Source organism: Zonotrichia albicollis, chromosome Z (genome assembly GCF_047830755.1).
Source record: "Zonotrichia albicollis isolate bZonAlb1 chromosome Z, bZonAlb1.hap1, whole genome shotgun sequence".
Classification (NCBI taxonomy): Eukaryota; Metazoa; Chordata; class Aves; order Passeriformes; family Passerellidae; genus Zonotrichia; species Zonotrichia albicollis.
Window position 1 is genome coordinate 42110396 of NC_133860.1, and position 25893 is coordinate 42136288.

At 38.2% G+C, this 25893-nt stretch overlaps 2 protein-coding genes across 9 annotated transcripts in view; both read right to left on the reverse strand.

Moving 5' to 3' along the window:
- Positions 1 to 602: 602 nt before the first annotated feature.
- F2R (coagulation factor II thrombin receptor) lies at positions 603 to 8893 on the reverse strand. Of its 2 annotated transcripts, XM_026794365.2 has the most exons (3): positions 8354 to 8893; positions 2804 to 2911; positions 603 to 2090 (listed from the first exon to the last, which is right to left on the reverse strand). In XM_026794365.2, exons 2-3 carry the CDS (start codon positions 2895 to 2897, stop codon positions 886 to 888), a joined length of 1299 nt encoding a protein of 432 aa, XP_026650166.1. In that variant the 5' UTR covers positions 2898 to 2911; positions 8354 to 8893; the 3' UTR covers positions 603 to 885. The 2 variants fall into 2 exon arrangements, with proteins under 2 accessions (XP_026650166.1, XP_005488370.1); XM_005488313.4 differs by lacking the exon at positions 2804 to 2911 and having other exon boundaries at positions 8354 to 8876.
- A 3690-nt stretch (positions 8894 to 12583) lies between these two features.
- The window catches only part of IQGAP2 (IQ motif containing GTPase activating protein 2), a 123008-nt gene continuing 109698 nt past the window's right edge, over positions 12584 to 25893 (reverse strand). For all 7 annotated transcript variants that reach the window (XM_074532170.1, XM_074532167.1, XM_074532165.1 and 4 more), the window contains 10 exons: positions 24719 to 24951; positions 22455 to 22587; positions 20946 to 21048; positions 19919 to 20060; positions 18123 to 18210; positions 17004 to 17216; positions 15988 to 16148; positions 15017 to 15160; positions 13906 to 14014; positions 12584 to 13440 (listed from right to left, as the gene is read on the reverse strand). In XM_074532170.1, the coding sequence (XP_074388271.1) occupies positions 13327 to 13440; positions 13906 to 14014; positions 15017 to 15160; positions 15988 to 16148; positions 17004 to 17216; positions 18123 to 18210; positions 19919 to 20060; positions 20946 to 21048; positions 22455 to 22587; positions 24719 to 24951 (1440 nt within the window). In that variant the 3' untranslated portion in view covers positions 12584 to 13326. The remainder of the gene's footprint in view (positions 13441 to 13905; positions 14015 to 15016; positions 15161 to 15987; positions 16149 to 17003; positions 17217 to 18122; positions 18211 to 19918; positions 20061 to 20945; positions 21049 to 22454; positions 22588 to 24718; positions 24952 to 25893) is intronic.

Below are 25893 nucleotides of genomic sequence, written 5' to 3' on the forward strand. Positions count from 1 at the left end.
CCACGTGCAAAAAAGCACATTTGGAAACAGCATAACAAGATGATAAATAGAGATATTCCAATGTATTTTTCGGAGAACCATTTACTTAATTTGAAACAAAATCTCACAAATTTTTCTGAAACTAATTCTCAAAAATACCACATTCCTAACTGAAATGCCTAGCAAATGGTAGCAAAACTAAAAAAACTAATGGTAGCAAAACCAAAAACAAGCTAGCTCCAGCTGCTTGTTAAATTATCTCCCATGTCACACACCGCACAAACCAATAGCTGGGTTTTGGTTCCTCACATTCTGAAAACCATACAGGCTGCTTTGAAGTGGAATATGTAAAAACATAAAATGAACAATTTCAGTGTCCAGAATAATGCTAAGAAAGTAAGTTAATAGATAAAAAGTATAAAATAATGCTAAGAAAGTAAGTTAATAGATAATTCTAGAAATGACATATAGGAGAAAGAAAAAAGCCTGGAAAGTTATTTTCACTTTTTTCAGGAAAACTGGATGGATAGAGTGATTCCATATATAATAATTTATTCAACCTGATAGGTATAGTTCAAAATACTAAACTGGGATTTCTACAATAAACTGAACAATGCAAAGGATTTGTCTGAAAAAAAGTTTATTTGAAAAACACTCAACAACTATTATTAAGAAATTATTTTTCCTCTCTACATTAACGTATTTACATATACTATACATCGTTATATATATATATCTACGCACACACACATACAAAGTTTTAATTTGAATTGTGTATTACTATATTGGATCCATAAAGCTATGTATCATACAACAACTTGGTGTAAGGGTTTGCATTTCTTGGATATAACAGTCTTCTTTTTGTTTGTAATTGTGTAAAATTAAACAATTTGAAGACACGTTATCTCAATGCATTGCTAGTAATTTCCTGTAGACACTGTTACTCACATTAGTAGTCAATGTAGCCCTTCTAGTACTAGTGGTAGACATCAACTGGCCACTGCTGTTACTAATGTTAGGATCAAAAGTCTTTTTACAATTGAAGAGACTGAAAAATTGTCTCTGATACTGAGAAGAAGCATAGTAGTAAATAAAGGGGTCAATGCAGCAGCTAATGCTGCTGATAGAAACACAGAGTAGATAGGCAAAGTAGATATACTCTAAGCTGTTGTCATACGAAAAATGGATGTAATGAATTAAGAGGAGAACATTTGTTGGTCCAAAGCAAATAACAAAAACAGAAAAAACAGCCACACACAAGAGCAAGGCACGTGTCTTCTTATTTTGCTTTGCAACAATGGTGGAAGAACTAAGACAGCGAATTATACACACATAACAGACAGTAGAAATTATAAATGGCACTATGAAAAACACAGAAGAGAAGATAGAGAAGAAGTGGACGTAATAGCCGCGAAGTTCGGATTCTCTCAGCACATCGTGGCACGTCGTTATATTTAACCTGGGTATTTCCATTGTTTGCTCTCGCAGGAGAAAAGGTATAACCCCGGTTATTGCTACAAGCCATATGATGAAACAAACCAGTGAGGCACGAGGCAGTGTACGCCACCCCAGGGACTGCATGGGGTACACCACGGCTAGGAAGCGATCGACGCTTATGGTCGTCATAAGCATTATTGAGCAGTACATGTTGCAGAAGAAGGCAGCAGTGATGAAACGGCACATCTGAGGCCCAAAAACCCAGTCATTTCCAGAAAAGTGATAAACAATCTTAAATGGAAGCACACTTACAAAGAGAACATCTGCAAGGGCCAAATTCAGCATGTATATTACAGCTGGCTTTTCGATTTTCATCTTTTTCAGAAACACGAGTATCGCTGTAATGTTCAGAGGGAGACTCAGCACAAGCACTACGGTGTAAACTGAAGGAACAAAACGAGTCAGCCACGGACTGGTGAGGTATCTTGCCGTTTGAACTGATATCATTCGTCGTTCAGGTAGGATTGATGCAGTCTGATTGGTGGCTCCTGATCCAACTTCCAAGTCATTTTCTGTATCACCATCAACAGGAATAAGATCATCCACTGGATCGGAAGAAAGACGGATGGAAAAGCTTCTGATGATGTGTGGTGTGCTGCTGTTATTTGGAAAGCCTGAAAAGTAAAAAGTATTAAGATTAATAAGTCAGTATTTAGAGGGTATGGGGAAGAGAAAACATCTTTCAAGAAGGAGAGTTAAGATTACATTAGGTAAACAAAATAATAAGGGTTAATTTCTGATTCAAAGCATTTTATCAGGTTGCCCACAGGTCACCATTTTATTTTAGCTCCTCCTGCTACAAATTTAGGTAAGATGTCCTTCTTTGTCTCCCATCTCTTAGCGTGAAAGCTTTCATTAGTAGTGATTCTAGCTATGCTCAAGGATCCAATCTAATCTATGCTCTCCTTGGGCAACTTTAACACTAACGCAACAGGCAATCTGCCAGCCTTGAACTGTCTTGGCCAGACCCCTCACACATTTTGGAAGAAATGAGATGCTGGCATAAGTGCCCATGCACAAAATTGCCACTAGAAGTACTAGAAGTTCTCATCATCAAAATCACAAAAAGTAAAAGTGCAACTAAAGCATCATGGTTTTGAAATATTTCTGTGTGCTCTGGAAACATCTTACTCAACTCAAAGGCCCCCATTAAGAGAGATGGCAGAGCAGTTTCCAAGGTAGATGTGGATCAACCTTTTGCTTGTAACAGATGGGTAGCCACAGACTGCACTGAAACACTTCCTGAGTTCTACTTATCCTAACCCACAGTGTGCAGGACAGCATGTGTCTGCCATACCCCCAGGGCACCTCTGAAACCCACAGTTACCTCTACAGCAAAGTCTCCTGCAGCATGCTTTCATAGCTGTCATGACAGGCCGTCTCTGTTTTTTGAATGTAACAAGCCAGGAAATCAGTGTCATGAAGCATTAACTGTCTGGCAGGGAGTTATTTATGTAAAAAAGAAAAAAACAACCAATCAATCAAATGAACTGTTTAGGCATTATTTCAGCAAAGTTGTTTGTATGGAGAAATATTTTCTAAGACTGTAATTTTCAGTTTTGGCTTAATCTGCTTTGGCATAGAATAATTCAAGTGTACTGTGGGTAGACAGAAGTGAGAAAATTAAAACTACTCAAGTAACCAGTCACCTGTTTACCTGTGCAATTGATCCTTTGTTGGATCTTTGATAATTAAAACAAAAATGAGGGTGTCTTAGCTCACATCTGTGAGCAGAAAGTACATGATTCACCTGTGTAAGATCATGCTTGTTAGAAGCAATTATTTGTTCTATAGTAATTGAAACCAACTTTTTTAGCAAAATATCTGAAGGAAGCAGATGGCAAAGAGAAAAATGGCTGCATGTTTAAGCAGGCAGTTACCTCCCTTTGTGCACAGGCAGTGGCAGAAGGACCCCACCCAGCATGGATTTTTGTGAAATTCAGACTTGAATGTGGGGGGGAGATCAGAGGACTGGTAAGGCAATTTGGTGATTTTATTTAGAGCGGCTGTGCTTTATGTACCATGCTGTGTCACAGCAGCATTCTAGGGGCCAGAGGCAAAAGGGAAATGTTGGGGAGAACAGTTTTCATATGCAAAGTGACTAGATTGCAACCTCTGCCAGTCAGAAAAAAAAGATGCTAGGAGCTTGTTACAGAAACTGTAGTAGGAATGATGTAGTTTGAAACAGAAATGATAGAAGTACGTGAGATCTGGTGATTGCACAGAAGGGCACTAAACACATTTATTTAAACTAGGGTCTATTCTGTCTTTTTTAAGAGAACATGAACAACAGGCAGAACTATAGAGCCTTAATCTTTAACACATTATAAACTTAGTTCAAGCAGCTGGATGGCTCAAAGAGTCAGCTCCTAGCTTTGCAGCCAAGCTGCAGCACAAGTCCTTTTGTATGACACCTCTAACTTCAGCCTGTGGCTGACATCAAAGAGTTAGGAGATTGACTATATTTAATGATCATTGCAATAGAAGTATGTCACAAATGACAGCACTGGTCTTCACCTCTTTTGGGGAGCATTATAACTATACTTGAATGAACAACCTCCTCTCCCCATATTTCTTACAGCTGGAAGCTTGTCTCCATGGTAAAGACATCAGTAAAAGTGAGGAAAAATCTGTCAACTGTACCTACTATATCTCCAGTACACACAAGTTTTATGAATTTAAGACTTTTAATTCTATGAGTATTTATTTTCAAACCAGAAAACTATTGAAAGAAAAGACAATGATAATTTTAGTCCCCCAAAGGTTGAGAATGTCCATCTTGCTTTCTCCACCATTGTAGAACAGTGTGGAGAACCAAACAAAGAGGTGACATGATTCCATGTGAGGAATGCATGTTTTTGGGAACACAAATATAAATAGACTTGAGAGAGTAAAGCCTGGAGTTAGGAACTGTGTTGCCAAGACTACCACTGCATGACATGGTCACTGAGACACCAGCACCTCTCTCATCCCAGTATCCCTCAGCTTTGAAGGACCTGAGCTGTGCTGCAGTTTCACACTTTGGAGAACCAGCAAACCAACCCCTTCATGACTGAGGTTAAGTCTCTTGGTGTTGATGCTCTGGGTGATAACCTGACCTACTTCTCGTTACTAACCCCTAACTGAGAACAGTACAAAAATATGCTACAAGAAAAAAATGCTATGACTGCGACAAGTACCTTTCACTGACTACCAGCCAATGTATTAGCTACTGCTTATAGTTAACTGTACATTGCTAATAATTTGAATTATATCCTGAATTCTTGGTGACATCTTATTTACAAGTTTATTAGATGAAGGGATTTAGAGTCACTTTTACTCCATTACAGAAATTTTCTAAAAGTAGAATCCTATTACAATAAATCAGAACAAAAACATGTGTAAATAATTCAAGTTTATTTAAAATTATCTGGAATATTTTGGTGAAAACTATGTGTTCTTTGTATAAGCAGAGGCTTTCTAAGTTCAGAGTTGAACTCAATCTTCATTCTGTCAACATCACCTCCATGCTGATTCCTGTTCTCAATCCATGTCCCCATTTTGAACTTAGATGACATGAGGTACTGCTTGCAAGCCAGCTTTGTGGAAAAAAGGAATGAGGCATCACACTTGCTATTTCGGTGCCACTTGGTAATATAAAGAATGGTGACTTAAACTTTGTTGATGAAACTAAATTTAATTTGAAAGCTTGACAGCCACGTATCAGTTCTTATCCTTTACCAAGCTGCTTGTATGACACAGTGTAATTCTAGAAAAAACAGTAAGCACTGCATACTCTCTGAAACAGAAAGGCAGACAAATACTGCCCTGAGGTTTTGTATTCCTTCTGTGGCAGTGTTTATATGAAAAGGTGAAGATAGAGATTTATTCATAGAAGGGAACAGGATGAAATAATGTAATATTATTTCAAAAGATTCTAATGAACCTTCATAGCAAACAGAAAGGCCAGAACAGGAAAGAGGCATTACCTTTAAACTGGGTTAGTACAAGACTGCCAATATACAGTAGCTCTACAGAAAATCTTTTGAAACTACTGATAGCTACAACTACAACAGAATCTGTGAAATTACTCTTTCTAGCTGTTTCCAAGCTATAGATATCATTTGTCTAAAATGTATTTCACTGCAGCCTAATTATTTTTTAATAATTAAAAAAAATTGTTAGAAAAACACAAGTACAGCTTGTATAGCGATTACAAATGTTCAGAAGGTCATCTTATTTTCTAGGCTGCCATCCAGTCCTTTTGGAAGAAGTCAAGCTTGGTTGATTTCTATTTTTATAACAAATAGGAACTCTGTCATATCAGCAATGAGAATAACCCTTTATCAAAATATCTATAAAATTTAAACAGGTATGAAAGAACAAGATTAGTAAACTGTGAACAAATAGACAGCACTAGGTTAGAAATAGCACTGAGGTTTTATCCTTGAGGTGTGTGTACTCAGGACACTGAATAATAAGCAGAGTCTTTTCTTTGCCTCCAACAAGTACTTCAAAAGGCAAAAATTACATAGAATCAGTATGACACTCAAGTTGCCCAAAGTCTTCTCTTATTCCCTGTGGTTTTTTCATCAGTTCTCCAACAAGGACAAAGAGGAATTATGTAGAAAGCTCAGCAAATTTGTCATTGTTTAATTTTACCACTCCACAATGTGCTGTTTTCTATCAATTATTACATATTGTTCATCTCACAATCAGTACACACATATGTTGTTTACCCTGACATTTTTTTTAAATACAGACATATGTTGTAATTTCTTTTCATGTCTATTTTTATTTGCAAAGGACTACTCTGCATCCCATCTGTGAAAGAAAATACAACAGCTTTGACCAATCTTAAGCTCCAGAAGAAACTTGAAAAATATTTCTGTAGGCCCATGAGTATGGACAGTATGTTATAAACCAGCAGACTTCACATCCCAAGGGATATCTTTGTGATGTGAGAGACTAGAGAATAGGCTCCTACACAAGCCAATTAAATATGTTCCCTGTGTGCTGCCGGACAACAAATAATACTGATTTATGGGCATTACTGGTGCATACTAGCTTATAACAAATAGATTTCTTTTATCTCCTCTTTGTATAACCCCAAGTGATAAGCATCAGAATCTAAATTACTCAATAGCCCATAAATTAGGCATATGAAGGCAGACTGTGAAGCGCATGCCAGACATGTTAATGTCAAAACAAGACACAATCTTGTAGGAGTGACGACAGTTATTTGCTTTTATAAAAATAAAACTGAATTGTTTATGCATTCACATCTCCATTTACACAGAATTAATTATTAGATTACACAACTGATGTAGTAGCAATCTGAACACATTTACTTGAACTGTTGTTTTCTTGCAACTGGGTGTCTGCTCCGTTTTGCTCTCCTATCTCATCTCTTTAACCTCATATGCTGGCTTCAACCAATCACTCTATTTTGTCAGCAGTGTCCCAAGGCAGGGAAGTCCAGGCGAGTTCAGACCTTAGTCACCTCAACAGCACTAGTCAGATAGTTTGTAGGCACTTTACAACAACCTACTGCCAAGCTAGTGCTTTTTCACCTGCCCAAAGGAACAGCACAGGTCAGTAATGTGGTAACTGTGCACAGTGAAGGATGGGGGAAAAGCAGGAGAGAAGCTGCAGGTCAAGGCCAGAGCAGATCTCGGGATACAGCAGTGCACAGGCAACAAGAACGAAGTACATTGTGGTAAAAACAGGTTATCTAGGACAGTGGGGAAACTATATTATTGCAATGGCGATGAGCAGAAGAAGAGCAGAAGACATATTCAGGGGATCGGGTTTTGTTTGTTCTGTTGATCATGAAGTGACTGGAAGAACACCACCAACAGTGAAAGTTTTGTCTAGCATTAAATGTACAGTTTGTTTTTTACACCAGCACCTCCTTTTCTTAAAAAGATATTTTTTTTTTAGACTTCCCCTTTGAACATGACTTTGACAGCTTCCTTCCCACTTGTTCTTGTGCCAAAAAGTTGTCTAGCAAAAATTATTTACCCTCTCTAATGCTTTCCTCCCAGCACAGTTACAAACACTAGGTCTATCCCCTTTCAGTTTAGCTTAGTAGTCAAAGTATGCTATGCTATGAAATTTCCTCTTAGCTGCTCATCCAATCAGCCCTTTCACGTATGTAGGACCTGAGGCTTTACTGCATGCCATCTCGTGGGACTAAGTTATTTCTACTGCAGCGCTATCACCACTAGCTGACTGAAAGAAATCTTAAACTGAATCAAGCAAAACAATAATAGCAAAAAACCCCTGTGCTAATCTCTAAATGCAGAGTCCTTTGTAGGGCTGTACCTCTGCCATAAGGTGAGAGCTTACATGCATGTACGTCTTCTCTCACCTTCCATCTCCATCGCCTAACAAGCTCTGAGAGGGATGGAGCCATGGGCTCACCAGTTAGGGTACTGATGTTGCTGTTAGTGAATAACCCTGAAATAACCATGGAAGTCATCCATCTACTTGGGGTGCATATTCTGAACTGCTGGCAGATCATCCGAAGTTTGCACCGCCTAGAAATTCAGCTGGCACTCCCTCTTCTTACTCTGTTAATGAAAGGTTAAGAGAATCCAGCAGCAAGTCTCGCCGACCAGGTCCGTTCCCCCACCACCTGCTGCTGCTGCCGCCCTCCTTAGCTACGGCGTCACCCCCAGCCATCCCTCACCACCTGGAACAGCCTCTCCTCCCCGCTGCTATGAGCACAAAGAGCCGAGGACAGCTCGGCCCGAACTCGCACTGGCGCTCCAGGCGGGAGCCGCACGGCCCACACGGTGCCGCGCGCTCGGGCCCGTTCCGGTCACGGCCCGCGCTGAGGGCACTCCGCGGGCCCCGCCGCCGGCCCCGGGCCGGCCCCGCCCCGCGCACCCACCTGGCCGGGCCGGCGGGCAGCACAGCAGCGCCAGGGCGCACAGCAGCGCCCGGGGCCGCATGGCCGCGCCTTCCTTCCCGTCCGTCCGTCCGTCCGTCCGCCCGTGCCGTCGAACCTCAGCAGGCTGGGGCTGTCGAGGAGCCGCACCGGGACTTGCTGCTGCCGCAGGGAGGGGGCTGCGCTCCGGGGCGCGGCGGCGCGGGAGGGGAGGGGAGGGAAGGGAGAGAGGGAAGGAAGGGGAGGAGATGGCGCAGGGACAGCGGCCCCGCGGGACACAGAGCCCCGCCGCAGCTCCCGCGCCCGGCTGGGACACGGGAAGCGGTGGCGGGCTTGGCCGGGGTGAGAGGTCGGGAGCGCCGGAACAAAGGGTTATGTTCAAGGAATTATTTTAAGCTAAGTTTGCCAAATTTGCCGTCCGAATGTCTCACGGGAGCAGTTCCAAGGCCAGATGAAATGCCTGTATTACTCACAGCTGAAGAATCACGCTGGTTCAGAAAAGCCCCTTACAGTTGATCTACTTCGTATAAAGGAGATGAGGTCCAAGCTTGCTTTTATTGCATGTGTTCAGTAAACTGCTCTGCAAACACAAGGCAACCCAAAAGTGATTCATTGCCCGGCTCTGCCGCCCTGTCTGCTGTACAAAATCCCCGAGAAAGCGATGCCGCTCTCCAGTCCAGTGTCAGTGCCATGGACAAACCTCGGAAAACTTCTGCATTCCTTTAGAGATGCTCATGAATCAAGAGGCGTTGAAGCAAAACCTACCTGAAAGCTGTACAAGAAAATATTTTGGAAATTTTGCAGCTATTACTCAGAAGCTTTGCCCTAAAAACATCCCACTGATGTTTAAGTGCTTTGTGTTTACTAAGCCCGTAAGACAGTCAGAAGCTCTAAAGTGGACACTGTCTTGCTAGGGAGTGCTATCCATGGCTCAGCTGTACTGTTTACAGCTGTACAGACAAAAATGGGAAGGAGGGGAAGGCTGATTTGAACTTGCTTATATGTATGAAGTGCCTTTATTACTGCAGAAGCACCGACCTTTGTTTTTAGTGGAGAATGAAGACCCTGGAAAACAAATTTCCCTCATCATAAGTACTGGTTCCCAGCAAGCTCTGTGTCCCTATGGTGCTCTTCTCACAGTGCTAGCACTAGTTATATGGCATGGTTGAAGCTGACTCTGTATGCATAGGGCAAGAAATAAATGCAAGTTTTACAGCTGGCCAGCCTTCCTGCAGTTCTAGCATTCCACATGCTGAAGGAAACCTAGAAAAAATGCCTTATACTTAATTGAACTATTCATCTGTTTGGAAAATACCATGATAAGAGGTGATTATTTCATCTGGGAAGAGAAAGCAGAGCTATTCTTGGTCATTTCTGTGGTCTCACAGTTCTATAAACACACACAAAGGTTGCTTTTCTAACTTTCTAAACCCAAAACAGAACTGAACAAAAACAGATAATTGTAAAAATTACTCAGGTTCTCAAAAAAACCCATATATTGCCAATGTTTTTCTTACATTTCAGGAAGCCTTAACCAGTGGGCCAATGCTTGAGGAATACATTAGATTACAGAGTTTGTGAAACATATGAAGAAAAACTCAGACTGAACTTCCAGGAAGTATTTTAGTCACAGACATTAAAAACAGTCATAGTGCTATTCCATTTCATCTTTTAAAGCTAGATATTATAAATACAGCAAGAGAATAAAACTCACGCGTGTTAAATTTTATGTCTGCATTTGAAAACCAAATTTAAATTTTGTTTCCTTTAGTTTTGTGAATCAACTTGCTCCTTCCTCTCAAGATAACTTATTGTAACAGAGGTGAAGAGTTCATGACTTATAAAACTTTAGTTTTTAATTCTACTTCTTGCATCTTTTTCAGAATTTTGGGGTTTTTTTAGTAGAGGTATGTTACAGAACAAAACTTCATTGCTCCTGTTAAACACAAGAAGTTTACCAAAAAAGACTGCACCTCCCTGGTGAGGCTGCTACATCATTACTGTTTGTGGAAGGAGATCGTTCTTGCTGCCAATGCAGATTACCTTGTAGCATGTCAGAGGTGGGTAGTTACTGCTGAAAGATGAGCATAGAAACGTGCCTCAAAAGCAGGGAAATCAGTCACCTAGGTAGGTGGCTGTGTATCTGGTTACAAACTTTCCAAAATCACACGTGGCTGTCAGTGTTTGGATTTTCTGGGAATGAAAGTTTTTGTTTTATTCCTGTATTCTTTAAAAGAAAGTTGGACAGCTAAAGGAGGTCCATAGACCAGTGCAAAGAGAAACAGAAAAATCTAGTGCTTGTGTTGGTGTTCCTGTCTGCCTGGCCTAAGCAGAAGGATGTTGTTCTGCAATTCTGTGGGTAGTTTTGTATCTTCAGAGGCCCTTGAGAATGGACAAGTTCCAAAATAAACTAAGTCAGCTGCCAAGCACTCTTAGTCAACTCTGAAGACACGTGATAGAAAAATGCAAGCCTTGGGGTTAACAGGCTAAGACTATTGCCTATTATAATTTCTTTTCACTACCGCCAGTTAACAGGCCATAACCTGCCAGTTAAGGCAGGTTGTGCAAAGAAAGATGCATTTTCTCCTGTAGCAACAACTGATGCATAGGCCCAATTCAGTTGTACTTGCTTTTTTTTTCCTCAGATTTTGAATCAACAATGCATGTCTTTCCACACCACCATTTCATGACTGAAGCTGGTTTCACAAGTCCTATCTAATGTTGAAGTCTCCATATTGTATCTTACAGTAGCCTCTAAAAAGCCTTTGTTTTGTTGTAGTTAGTAGCTGTCAGCAGCAGTGGGTGATAACTTTGCTCATTTGTGTGGTGCTACACACTACCATCAATCTTATGTGGGGGTAGAAAACATTGTGGTCAGTCCTGTTCAACAGTCCTGTTCATATTATTGGTCAGTGGAAAGGCCCTAAATGGAACTACCTAATTGAGGAAAAAAGCTTATAAAGGAGTTCAAAGAAATTAAATGGAAATTACTCTTTGATGTGCACTAGGAAGAACAGGAAGCCCAGGAAATGGCTGGAAAAGGGGTGTGCTGGTACACAGGCTGTACCATTCATACTTGTCATTATGTGGGAACCAAAGAAGCTTTTTTAAGCTTGCCCGCTCCAGGAAATAACTGAGGAATGTGCTATTTGCATTAGAACCAGGCAGGTACTAGATGTGTCAAGCGTATCACACAAAATTGCATTTCAAGGAGTGAGTTACTCCAATAAAGACTGTGGGTCTCTGGCATGTCTCACCAGCACAACTCCAGGCTTTTGACACGTTACCTTAAGAGTCTCTTCTTAGAAGCAACATCACACCTGTGGCAGATTTAGTGCTCAGCTAGAGTTTGTTAAAAATATAGCCATTAGTCAAGTCTGTTGCAAATAAAAAGGGGAAAAAAAGATTGGGAATTTAATTAATATTCAAGTAAAATCCAGTTCTCTTCTTTGGAAGGAAAAGTGATGCGCTGTTTTCACTTTTCTATCCAGCTATTTTAAGCGAAGCAGGGTATCAATACTACAGCACTTATGTAATATTAAAATGGTTTATACATAACCAGCTAGAAGAAAAATGGAATCACATCATAGTTTTTTAATCCTTTAATTAGGGATATTATCTGGTTTAAAGTAGTCATGTATTCAAACTTAATGTCATGCATAAATTAATACCTCTGGCAAATGTAATAAATTTTCAGCTTGTGTAGCACCACAGATCAGTTAGTATATCAGCTGAGTTTGTAATGCATGTATCTGCCAGTGACTTGACACTGTTCTACTCCCTTACCAGATTTAATACTTATTTAATATTTGCTTTTATAATTCATTCCAGAATGTCTCACTCTCCATCTTCTGAAGTGTCTGTTACAAGAAAAGTGAGAGAAGGAAGTATTTTCTATTGGTCACATCACCTGTGGCACAAACTTTTTCTCTGTAGGTATAAGTGGTAGTTCCAAAGCAAAATCATCATCACATTCAATAGCATAAAGGCCATGAAGTTTTCACTGCTGAGCAGCTTTTCTCAAGTGTACTGGGGACAGTCAGGCTTAGTTTCATGCAATTTTATAAATGCACTGAAAGAAGTTCATTCAATTACCATCTAGATTGCAGCTTTAATAATTCCTTGAAATGAAATGTAGGGACCAAGCCAGTTTAATTAGGTAATGTTTATTTTACATAGAACAATCTCCAAAGAATATTTAAAAAACCCAACCTAAATACTGATTTTATTGCATTTATTTTCTTACAAAAAAAAAAAAAAAAAAAAAAAAACAGACAGGCACAATTTAGGTATTCAAATACTTCAAACTGAACAACTGTTAGCTATTCAGATTTCCCCAATACCACTCCAAAGGCTGTGAAAGTAGAAAATGTCATTTTGCACAAGGCAGTAGTGCATTTAGTAGGAATGAATCGCAAAATATATTTTTGTGAAGCAAGTCATTATTGTCGCTTTATAATTACCTATAAAATTTTTTGAATTGCACAATAAGTTTGCTTTGCAATTGACAACTGCCACAAAATAGGCCTAGTATGTAACTAAGTATCTGCTCAAACTATCCCTTAAAAACAAATTAGGTTTCCTTTTGGTAAATACTTAAAGTCTAGTATCAGCTATATTATATATCTGAGGTAATTTTAAAAATGTTTCAATAGGAAGAGGTTTATATATTTAACTAAATGCAATTTCTGCCTATCTTAAAATCTACACAATAGGTGTGTATCATAAAGAATATTTTGATTTGAAAGTACCAACACCAATGAAATCTTGAGCTGTTTAAATGAATAGATTTCTTGGTTTTCTGTTTTTTTATCAATGCTGAAAAGGCACTGTGTACATTCTTCTGAACTTTTGGTGTTTTAGGGTGTGTTTTTAAAATTTAACAAGCATCCAACAACAACTTCAAATGTTTATAAGCAAAAAAATACTGAATAGACTTCCCACTGATTGATGAAGTCCATGATATCTGAAAGTACTCATTTTCCATAGAACTTCTTATTCAGCAAGAATATGAGCAAATTCACATTCACTTTAGCTTTATCAAACATTTTCATTACAGCCACACCTTCATACTGCATCTGAAGCAAATCCTGAAATGAGAAAAAGATCATTAGTGTCTGTCTAAATCCATACCTTACAGTAACAAGATGTGATAAACATCACCAACTGCAGGTCCTTTGTAACTTAAACAATTGCAAGCAAGTATTGGATACATGCAGAAAACATTACGTGTCCTCTAGATCTTAAGCTACAGATGGTCAGTAAAAGCAAACCAGAAGAAATACTGTTTTCTGTGTATTTCCTCTTTTTTTTTAGTATTTCCTGCTTGCTGCCTGAACTAATGTGGAGGTTGATTTCATACAGTTGCCCCAAGATAAACATTAATTCAATGCCCATGCCCAGCATCCTGCAGAAGTTACATAGTTTTTCTCCACATTAGCTGCTGCTCTGTACTAATTGACTGGTTCATGGGATACATGTGAAAAAATATTGAAAAAGTTTGTAGTTACACGAAATGCAACAGCAGCTATACAGCAAAGTAGCAAAATTCAAACCTGGAAATGGAGCTGCACTTTTTCCATCTCAACTCCTAAAAATTTTGCTTTGATTTCGAAGTCACCCACTTCTTCTCCAGGTGTGATATCAAACATCACATTCTTAAACCTTGAAACAAGAAAGGTAATTGAATACATAGGCTGTGCAGTTTTGTATAATCCAGAGAGAGCTTTGGGGAAAAAGCCTGCAGAACATAGAACTTTGACCACAAGCAGTGTCATTGGTGTCAAAAGAATCACTCCATCCCCCCCTGCACTTCATTCCATACAGTGTCTTCTTAGAGATTTTCTGGTAGTATCAGTAATATGAAATACAGAATTCTAAAGTTTTTGTACTGGAGAATAAACCCCCCAAAAAAACCCAACCCAAAAACCCCCAACCAAATAAAACAACCTACCAACTAAAACCAAACCAACAACAAAACAAGACACCAAAAAAGAAAAAAAAGTCTTTAGAAGGTTTAGTGAAGAAATTGAATCCAACACCCAGTGGATAGAAACAGGACAAGCAGATTTTCCTTCTGCTGTGCCCAAGCATCTCCTTGCAGGTACATATTTGCCTCATGTGGCTTCCCCTGCCTGATAAATCCCCTTGGGGGGAAATAAAAAAAGAAAAAAAAACTGGAAAAAACTTTTCCATGCAGAAGGTGAATGGTAAGGTGCAAAGAATGGAAGACTTTCACTACCACAGCCTCAAAATGGAAGAATACAAAAGGGATGTTAAACCACCACATCCGTTCACCCTGCTGTAGAATGAGGAAGAGCAGAAAACCTGAGGGTTACTAAGTTACTTGAAAGTAACTGGTCAATTTATGAAAAAAGATTGCTACAACTGCATAAAAACGCAGTCATTAATAGTGAGTCTGCTGCTAAACTTGCACTTGTCCTTGTAAGACAGTGCTAGGGCTGGCTCATTAAAATATTTTCCCAAAGTAATAATACAGCAAGGTACAAAGTTAAAAAAATTATAACAATTAGACTGTAGCATCCTTCCGAATGCAGAAGTCTGAGGCAATTTTAGCTGTGCACAGGAAATTGTTAAGATTTCTTTTATCAAAAGCCAGGCCCCTTCAGAAATTACTGATTAGAAAATACTTGGAATTGCACTTACTGATTGGTTTGAAGGTCTTCAATTTCTAGGATGACGCCTTTTTCATGAAGTCTTGCAGCTGTGTACTTTAGTGGGGTCTGTTTCAGCTTTTTGCTTCCCTTCACCTCCTCTTTTCCATCAAATTTAATTGACCTCCGTGAATTTCTAGAAAGAGAAACAAGAAAATGGCTTTTGGTGTGTTTATCAGATCCTTAATACTTCAGTTACTCTTCAGCCACATTTAACTTTCTTTCACTCTTTCTTGAACTTCTCTAAAAAAACCAAAAAATCTAAGAGTTAGAGGAATTTTTAGCATGCAGTGAATCATCTAAATATCTTGCCAATGATTTTGAATCACCTTTTGGCACTTCTTTCAATTCTATCGTGAAATGCAACTCTGATCCCCAAAAGTCCTCAATCTTCAGTTTAAAATAGCAATTTGTAAACTTAAGGTGGCATAAATGGTAAATACTCTGTAATTAGAGTTAATTTTTGGATCAATGAAGCATATACTAGGAAAATTCCTATTCATGTCAGTAAAATGTTTTCATTTTAACACTTTGGTGGCATTGGTGGGGGGATTGCTTTCAAGTAACTCCATCATATCTGAAAGGTAAATATTTAGGCATTTATTTCCCCCTTTTCCATTCTGAAAATAAACCCCAAACTTTATAAAAAAGGAAGAAACCAATAATTACTTCCCAAAGCTTCATGACCTCCAGCCTTGCAAGCGGATGTGCAAAGTAACACCAATTAAATATATTGAAAACATCTACACATCTCTTTACATAGACATAGACTTTTCTTTCTCCAGGCAGTCATTAATAAATGCAAGACTTTAATATCCAGATGCTGACACAGTTAACAACTCTCATGGACCTTTTGCAGGCTGTCAATCTGTTGGAATCAATACTTTAAACTACAGATGAACACCTGCTCTCCCTCTTGATGAAACTAAAAGACACATTAAAAGAAAGAAAGACTCAACTCACCTCCTTGTTAAGTTGTCTAAGCAAGTTTTTATATAGGTGTTGTAATAATTAATTTGTTCCTCATAAAATGCTGTCTTGGAGTTAAGTGCATTCAAAGTCTGCTGGAGTTTCACCAATTCAGCTTTTCGATGATGTCTGTATCTTCTTTGATTCCGGATATCCTAAATAAATTTATTAATTTTTTTGTTTTATTAATTTGAAATTTTAAAAAGCCTCAGTTCATTACCATTCCAATTTGTAATTACAACATCTGAGTTCATACTGAGAGAAAGCACAAAATTATCCTGTTAGTTCTTACAAGAACAGTACTTGTAGGAAGTACTATGGTTTGTTCACATGGCAGTCACATTGCTGCTGATATATAGAAGTGGTGTTGAATTTTTCTGTGCTCTACAGGGCCTAACAGACCCAGAACTCAGAAGAAAAATGTCATTGTCGTGCTAAAGATAGTTGAATATTCTAAGGTTCTTACGGCCAGTATGGGTTGTGGATGTGGAATAGGATTTGTTGAGAACAGTCCCTGCGCTTTATCAGCATCAGGATGGGCACCACATTGGCCCACTATTCTTGTGTCCTGCCTAACCACAGCAGATCAGTGTTGATAACAATCAGATTATCTTTCATAGGGGTTTAAGGCTTTTGAAACCTTACCAAGACCACAGCCATTCTTAATTGAAACACCACCAAGAAATTCCAATTAAATTGGAATTGTTAAAGTCTACAAGGTTATATTGAAACATTATAGAGGAGGAGTTAAATCATCATCAGCATTAAATTCAATATCAGATTTGGATAACAAAGGCTGCAGTTTTATGTCATTCATTTCAGACAGTTATTCAGGAGTGTACTGTCTCTCACTTATTTTGTCAGGGAACGAAAACAATTTGCTTTGTATGTGGATACTTCAGTAGTTTAGGGTAGCATTCCCTGAAAAATATGTGTTTTATTTTTCTTATTGGAATGAATTTAGGCTAGATGTTAAACAACATTGATATACAGGGAAACACTCAGTTTACCTTAGCAATCTCATTTATAATTTCTTGGTACTTAGTTGCTGAAGACACTAGTCCTGCTTGTTCCAATGTCCGGAGATTTCTCTGAATTTTCCTTTTCTTTTGTTCTATTGGTAGCTGTCCATCTTCATAAATAGACTGACTGTGCTTCATTTTCTCTGGAGTTTTGGAATCTAAGATGGCACGTTTTTCTACAAGCTTCAAATTCTCAGATTCCTGGGGGTGGGGAAATCCAGAACAGTTATTTTCCAGATTTTAATTCCAGATTTTAATAACAGTTAAGAGTTCAAGTACATTGAATTATCAAGTCCATTGGAACAGGAGATTTTCAAGAATCAGGGTGCAATCTTTATGTCCTATTACCACTTGGTCTAAAAGCACCCCATTTACTATGCCTTTGGACATACTTTAGGTACGTAGTGACAACACCAAGACACACATTTGAATTAATCAAAATGTCTAATTCAGCCAGGCTCAATGACTTCACCAAGTTGTGGGAAGACTGTCCAGATCTCACATATGCACACACTGAGGTGAGCTAAAATCTGCACATTATTAGAATGCAGTTTTGTGTGTCAGTGTCTATGGGAGAGACTGCAGCTGTGGGCTCTTCCCACTCGATTCCCATACTAAGGATAGCAGTAGTTCCCTGAGATTTGCTTGTATAGATTAAGCAAATAAACTAAAGGGTCAGGAAAATTGAGTTACAATACTGAATTTAATGGGTGGGAACAAAGATAGAGTAGAAAGATTCACCTCAGCTATTTCTTGTATACAGGAGAGAAAGGACCATCTTTACAAAAAAAAGTAAAGAAAAAAATATTCTATTCTATTCACATAATAGTGACTCCAATACAGTAAGAAAAAATATTCTAGTCTAGTCTAGCTCACACCAAGATTTATATTTTATTTCCATCTGAAGTTGTTTCCAATTATACAGTAAAAAAACCTTACTGTACAAGTCTCATATTTTAAAGACTCTAACTCTGAATAGTCTAAAACCATCAACAAACAATTTCATTGTTATAATGTGATGGAGAAAGCTGTCAGAGATCTGTAAAGGTGTTCAAATAGCTATAATAAATTACTTCCTTCCCTATTCAGGCATAGTATAAGACTTACCTGTTGTGCAGTGGCTGGTGTTTCTAATATTTCTAAGAGTGTATCCCCTGGTTGTGTTCGTATCACATCCACAATGAGTCTTTTGGTCCTTTTGAAAAGGATATGTAGATATTACAACACAGTTATCACTGTATCACTTGTACATGTCATTTCTTCGACCATAAAAGTAGTAAACTCCCCGTTTATTATGGATTATGGGTAAAATTTGCTTTCTAGCTTTTTATGTTTCACAACTTCCTTTAACAACATTGAGGATCTGGTTTCTACACAGTCTGAATAGAGAAATGCATGTAAACTTCCCTCCATTTATTTTAGAAAACAGACAGCCCACTGGTGCAGTAAAACAATTACTGTTAATAAAATACAAGCTATTTTATTAATTTTGTATTAATGTGGATTTTAATTGTGATCGTGACAAAACAGCAGGCAGAAATGTAATATTTGAAAAGCCTGAACTACTCATAATTCCATTAAGGGTCATATTTACTGAATACAGTGGAAATGCACTCAGAACTGCTGAACTTTGAAGGAATTTTTCATTTGATGTAGCGCATTTACACAAACCACTTAAGGACAGATATTTCTCTAGCGGCAAGAGACAAGACGTGTTTCCTTGCTAAAAAAGGGAAGCTGCTACACCCTGATATGTTAACCAGTTCTTTTCTTGGTAAGAATTTATCTCATTCCTGCTGCCTATTTGTTCATAATACTTCCAAGAACATCCTGCTACAGAATTCTATTAATTTAGAGGACAGGATTACTGAAATAGCTCATTATGCTTAACAATTAACAGAAAATTAAGGATGTAGCTTAAGTTTCAAAGAAAAATGTCTAAGTATTGTAAAAATTTCTATAATAAAGCCAATAGTTTAAAGTGATAGTCTACCTAAGTACAGTTACTTCTTCAGAAGTAAAACATCACACCATTGAACAAATCCAGAATACCTATTTCTGATTAAAAAACCCAAACAGCTTAATAGATCAGATTTTAATTATAGCTCATGTGTGCCCTCCTAGTTATTGGTGCTGTCTTTCCATTTTAATGTGAATTTTTGCCTTCACACACATGGGGTCCATATAAGCACAGTAATAGAAGACAGCAACATCCTGTTCTCTCCCTTTCTGAGATTGTACTAGGATGTGAAGTAGGCCAATCCCTTTTCTGGATAGCTTGAAATAACATCAAAAGATGGGTGCCAATAATGTGAAAGAAGCGCTGTTATATAATTAATTTTTACTATAAAGTAGCCTGCATTCCAGTGTATCCCTGCAGCCATTTTTTAATTTGTTTCCAAGACAAAATAAACACAATTTTATTTCTCTCCTGGATAAAAGCATGAAGCATGTGCTATTCCTGCTGAAGTAACAGTTACATTCTTTAAAAAAGGCTGATGACAGTATATCTGGAAAGTGTTTATTTTTGAGGGGGAGGAAAGGACATGGCAATACTGTCTGTACTGTAGACTGCTTTTCATCTCTGCTTTCCCAAGGCTGTGGCATTTTAAAGTAGAGTGCTTTTACAGCTTCATGAAAAAACATTTCCTAGATAATGATACAGTCATGCTCCGAAACACAGATGGCAATATATTTCTTTTTTCTGGAAAAATTGACAGTTATTCTGAGTTTTGTAAAAGTTTGAGTAGCACTGAACACAAACTGTCTTTTGAAAACTGAATGCACTCAGCACCTCAGAAATATGCTTAGGCAGGGTAAATATTTAAAAAGCAATAGTTAGAAACAAACAAACAAACAAACAATAAGCATTGCCAGAATATAAATGTTTGAACAAAACTTACTTTATCATCAAACTTTTGAGATCCTGATCTTCACCTTCTCGTAACTCATATTTGCTTGTTAGAGACAGTGAAATCTCTGTTTTTGCAAGTTGATTCAGTGTGCTTTCCCTGTTGGGGTCATTGGGATCAACAGCTCCTTCCCCTAAAAGGAAACATATTTTACTCCAAGTTTTCCAATTTTCCCACGATTCAGCACATGAAGCAAACAAGTACCTAGATGAATCACTGTAAGCAATCAGAAATATTAAACTTATTATATAGTGCCTCCGGCCCCTTCCACTTAGAAGCAGTCTTTTTTTGGGCATTGAACAATCAAAACAACAACTTAGCTATTTATAAGCCCAGCTACAAGGTTTTGGAAAGTAGACCAATCCTTGCTTTTCAGGCTCCTGATGTGCAAAAGACTTTCATGTTGTCTCCTTAAAGTATAATACAAGCAATGTAACATCCTTTATCCTAACATGCAGTGATAATGAAGAAACAGATGAATAGCAGCTATGTTAACAGGCTACTCACTTGAATGTTGCTGTTATCCATGACTCCTAGCTACTTTCTAAACAGTTTTCTAATACATGTAAATTAAATATTACTCAAATGCATTACTTTGTTAAAATTAGCAAATTTCTTAGAAAGTAATTTTTATTTGGATAATTAAGTATCAAAAGAAAAAATGGCTGGTTTTAGAATTTTCTTTATACTTTGTCTAAGTTTCTACCTAACACTAGCAAATCTTAAGATCAGTTTGTTAAAAAAAAATCACTTGTTTCTTCTCTGCAAAACTGGATCACTTAAAATAATAGTAATGTTTGGATTTTGAAACACACATTAATTTTTAGATTGAGTTTTGCAGTTAAGAAAAACATTCAAATATGAGGTTCAATGTTACCATAAGTGTTTGGAAAATAATTCTGTAGTAAACAGAGAAGCAGAAGCTACTGGTCTGAGAGACACAAGAGTATTTAAGTCAAGCTTCTGTTTAATTCTACCCCTAAATTGAAGTTACCCTTAAACACAAAAAACAGCATACCAAGGAAAGATTCTATATCAGGAACAGGTCCCAGACCTTCCAGCAATTCATTCAGCAGGTCATTAGTCTCAGTGGCAATGGCATCCTGGTGTTCCAAAAGCAGCTATAAACAAATGTAAATGAAATCATCATCCAGAAAAAGCTTTCCTGGAATCTTTATACTTGAAACTGAGTCTGGAAACTAAATATTGAAAAACACAGACCTATCATGATCAGGATTATGGAGGACCTTCCCAAGATCAGGAAGCACCCTGGATTCTGGGCTAGATTTTGGAACTGCCCTTGCTGTAAAACAGCTTGTCTTGCTTCTCCAGCTATTGTCTCTGGAGTGCTCAATGTCGTGGCTGAGCAGAAGGTTTGCAATTAGTACTAACAAAGTCCTAATTGTCACAGAATAAAGGATGGTAATCCCAAGCAGAGAATTTTGTGCTGCATCCTTAACACCCAAAGGAATAAAGTGTTGGTGATCCACAGAAAGACACCTATTTTATGTATATCCATTCCAGTAGCTTACAACAGTGTCAGTGATACCTTTCAGAAAGGACTATATTTTCTAAGTGAGGAACGAGCTCTGCAGCACCCACTGCACCACCTAATAGACATGTTATGCCAGTCACTAGACTCACTGGAAGGACTAATGTTCACATACAACTTCTGGTCATTACCTGCAGACATAGGTCTGTTGCTTCAAAAATTAAAAGAACAGGCAAAAAGACAAACCAGAAAGGTTTTTTTAGCAGATTGGGTTATTAGTTTTCACTTGAATGAAACTAACTTATAGAGTGGCCTACTGTGAGTTGGGTGCTCTACCTTTTCCATAGGGTATCTGGCAGTATTTGAGAGAGATTCTTTGTCGTGTTTATGGCCTTTTTTTTTTGTTTTGATGGGGAAATGTTATTGTGGGGTTTTTTTTTTTTGACTTAGGTGGGAGAACACACAGGGGACATATTGCCAGCCAGGAAACAGATGGTAGTATCCCAGTTTTAGGAGGAACAAGTGGTAAAGATTTAACTTACACCCTATTAAGTCATGCTGCAGACTGCAGTTATTCTGCTCTTTACCCACAGTACGAACAGGAGTGATACCACAGCGTCAATTTTTCTAAATCTGATGTTTTCCTCGGCTTCCAAGAAGTCACATGACAGAATGCCAGAGCCACAAGTTTCTATTCCCAAAGGTTTTCCTTCAAGCTTTCACTTTCTTACCCAAGACAGAAGATTATTTTAAAGTTGGAATGTCACATAAGACTGGAACATAATTGTTCTTTCCCCTCATCAGAAAGTGTTACATACTAACTATTATTCAAGATGATGCTTTTGCATGAAAGCAGCATTTACATTTTTCCTAGGAAAAAAATAAAATCTAATATTCAGCTTCATAACATTCCAGAGATGAAGTGAAGAAATTACTCCAAAAATAAGAATGAAAACTACACTTTCCCCAGAGAGTGCAAATATTTGATAATCTGTATACTATAGTCCATTGACTAGTCTATTTTGGTTGACTTACTGAATGGGTATTGATAATTTCTTCAATGGAAATATATATGACAGGCTTGCTAAGGGTCACCATATCAGAGTATTCATCAATATTGAATTTCTCCTCTGGTTCAGGAACATCACACGCTGCTTGAAAAAAATTCCTAAGAGAAAATGAGAAAGACGTCAATAATTGTCCCTTATAAATTCACTTTATTTAGCCTGTATAAAAAAGCCATAGTCAAGTCTTTGACATGCATTATGTTTCTTTTACAGCCTGCAATCTACCCTCAATGTTTCAAGGAGGCAATATGTCAATACAAGGAAATCTTCTCTTTCCTGGGTAGCTGGTAGAAGACTGTTTTAAAGGGGCTGGGTTTTTCCCCCTACTTAGTAAACAAGGTAAATTTTAAGGACTTAGAGAAATATCTGTTTAATAGCCATTAAATGGATATTTCTCGAAGTCTTTAAAATTATAAAAGGATTTCCCTGTTGTGTTATGAAGGCAATTCGCAGTATGAGGTGTGCTGAGAAGGAATGGATTGAAATAGATGCACAAAATTCCCATTTGTCCCACAAATATTTATATTGCTGTTAGGCTGAAAACGAGGTGCTCAAAATGAGAGAAAATGTAGATTGTTTATAAATAGAAGAATCTTGAGAGGAAAAAATGCAGAGTGTGGTTGAAGTGTTACTTCAGTATGACTAGCATGCACATGGAGTACTGAGACCCACTTCCCAAAATGACAACTGGTGTCTCTCCAAGCTACTGACTTCTTCAGGGATGAGCACAGATAACCAAGAACCAGCAGAGTCCTCTTGTAGAGAACCACTTTGTTTTCTGAAGTGAAAAGATCTGAAGTGCAGCAGCTGGGAAAAACAGGGTTTTGGATAATGCCTATGGGTTTCCTGCAGGAGTCATATTGTGCCAGCCCTATGGTGTTGAACAGGATATGTGTTTCAGGTTCACAGCACCTTTAAAGTATTGGAAAAGAATAATTAAAAAGAAAAAAGAAAATGGGCTGAGATTCTTCACTTTGGAGAGGAAAAGCTGGGGACTACACATCAAGTTGCAAAAAATCCCAGTGGTATTGCATGAGATGTGTTCAGAATTCATTAATCAGTCCAAAAACTAATGGCCAGTAGGGTATGCAATGAAACTGCAGGAAAATTTTGATTTTAACTAACAGGTAGCAAACTTCTAAATATTGCTACAGGAGGAGTTGTGAAGGCAGATGATCTCAAAGGCTTAGGAAGGGTGTGGACAAATTTCTGTACAAGTTCATAAATGCAGAGTAAAAGTTCCAGGCAGGCTTAAAAGCTTTGAGCATAGCTAACATTGCTAATATTGTTCCAAAGGGGAACAGGCAGCTAAGGGCAGCCAGTGTTGCTGTCTAAGCAGGGCTTAGTTAAAGTACAGAGCATAGGCATACAGATATTTAAGTTAGCTTAATTAGGAGAGAGATTCTTCCTTTTGTAGCAATCAAGGGCTGACTAAAGCAGTGCTCTTTTATTGGCATTTGTTATGCTAGCTGTAACACTTTCTCTTTTATAGCTTCTTCATGTTTATGTCATGCGTCTAAATACTTCATTAAAATTACTAATTATCTTATTATTATTAAAATTACTAATTATCTATAATACTTTTTATTAATTGAATTATCTCTGTGTCCATGGTTGATGTCTCTCAAGGAAACCCATTATATAAGCAGTTCATTTGCTTTCACAAAGGGCAGACACTAAAGACAGAAACTCTGAGTGTAAGTTTATTGCAAAACTCAACAATACCACAAAGTAATAGCAATGAATGGGCAATAACCTGAAAGAACTTGTGTCCCAGAACGTAGGAAAACATGCAGTTTCCTACAATTGCAAGATAAAAGAATGATAACTGTGTAGAATCCATCAGCAAAGATGAGAGAATAAAAACAAACCCTACAACTTTGTCCTGACAAATATTTTTGTCTTCCTCAGACAAAATGTCCAGATGTCCACCCAAATCAAAGGAGACATTGATTTGTCTGTATAATGAGTTACCACAGTCTGTTCTAAGTCTGTTTTGCTGTAAGGAACTGCAAGCAAGACAGCAGAGGTGATCTCAAATTAATGCACAAGCTAAAATACAACCTGTTACTCCTGCTCCAGTTTCCTTGTCAGTGAGCATTTCTCTTTGCCACATCACCCAACATTTTTAATATTTTGAACAGGAAATTCCTATCAACAAGGAGTCTACCTCCCTTACTCATCCTAGAGGAAAGCTCTTACTCTGTAGGTACTTGTGCGGGCTGTGCATACCTGAACTTCTGGTAGGTCTGTGAGAGGTAAGGGTTCATAGATGACAGATGTTCGCTTTCTCCTTCAAAGAGTTTGTTAGAAGCAGCATGCTGGAGGACTTTTGCCACACAGCCTAGGTTCCTCCTCTGGTCAGGGTGTATCTGACCCCCAGCTGTTATATCAATTATATCAAAGCCATCAGGAGCAACTATGGCCGGGTTCATGTAGCGATAGTACAGAAGGTTGCCAACAATCTAAAGAAACAGTTAGAGAAGGAAGTTAAGAGACCTTCCCTTTGCATACAGGAATGACACCTTACAAAACATGACCAATCATTTTTACTTCTAAATTAGACCATAGGAACTGGTGCTACAAGAATCCTTAAGACACACATTATCTATGGGGCTAACTGGAAGATTAGGATGATACTCCTCCTACAACACCTCTGTGAACATCAGTTATGGACTTTTACAACCACATTTCAATTTGATACTGGCTGTAGTTCAGCTAATGCAAAGCATGGAGTTAAACACAAACACAACTCTTCTAAATTTTGCAAGATTCTGCTCCCAAGGCTGCAGATACTCGCAGCATTTAATGCACTTGTTGATAATGGGACCCATTAATTCTTAAAGGGACTGGACTGCAATGCAGCCCTAGAAATCTAGAGACCAGATTTCCCAAACTGCAGTTTCTGTAACAATGCTGCAGCATCTTCTGAAGATGGCAACTTCAAAGAATTCCTGGTCTCAGAAACAGGCAGGACTTTGCTTTCGGTAATTTGCTTTAGCTTATATGCATGCAGAACTTCCAGCTTACACATTTAAGGGCTTTCAAGTGGGTACTCCATTTGTTACCTAAGTTTTTAATGTGTTGAGCAGTTATAATCAGTATTGCTGGAGTGCTGGACAGTGAAGAATGGGGAAGTTCAGGTAAAATGAAAACCTTGTACTTTTAGAACCATGTAATTAAACACTGATAAAAGGGTCTTTATTGAAGTGCAATATAGTCCTAATTTGACAGGGTTGTCAGTCAGCTGTTTAGAAGGCTTATGGAGCAATGCCTAAAGTTCTCTAAAGAGACACCATGGCTGTGGTAGGGTAACAACAGCCACTGTGCCAGCACCATACTTACACTCACACCTTATTTTTCAGTCTGCACAAGTGCTATTTCTACAACTTTTACAAGCATCTTAA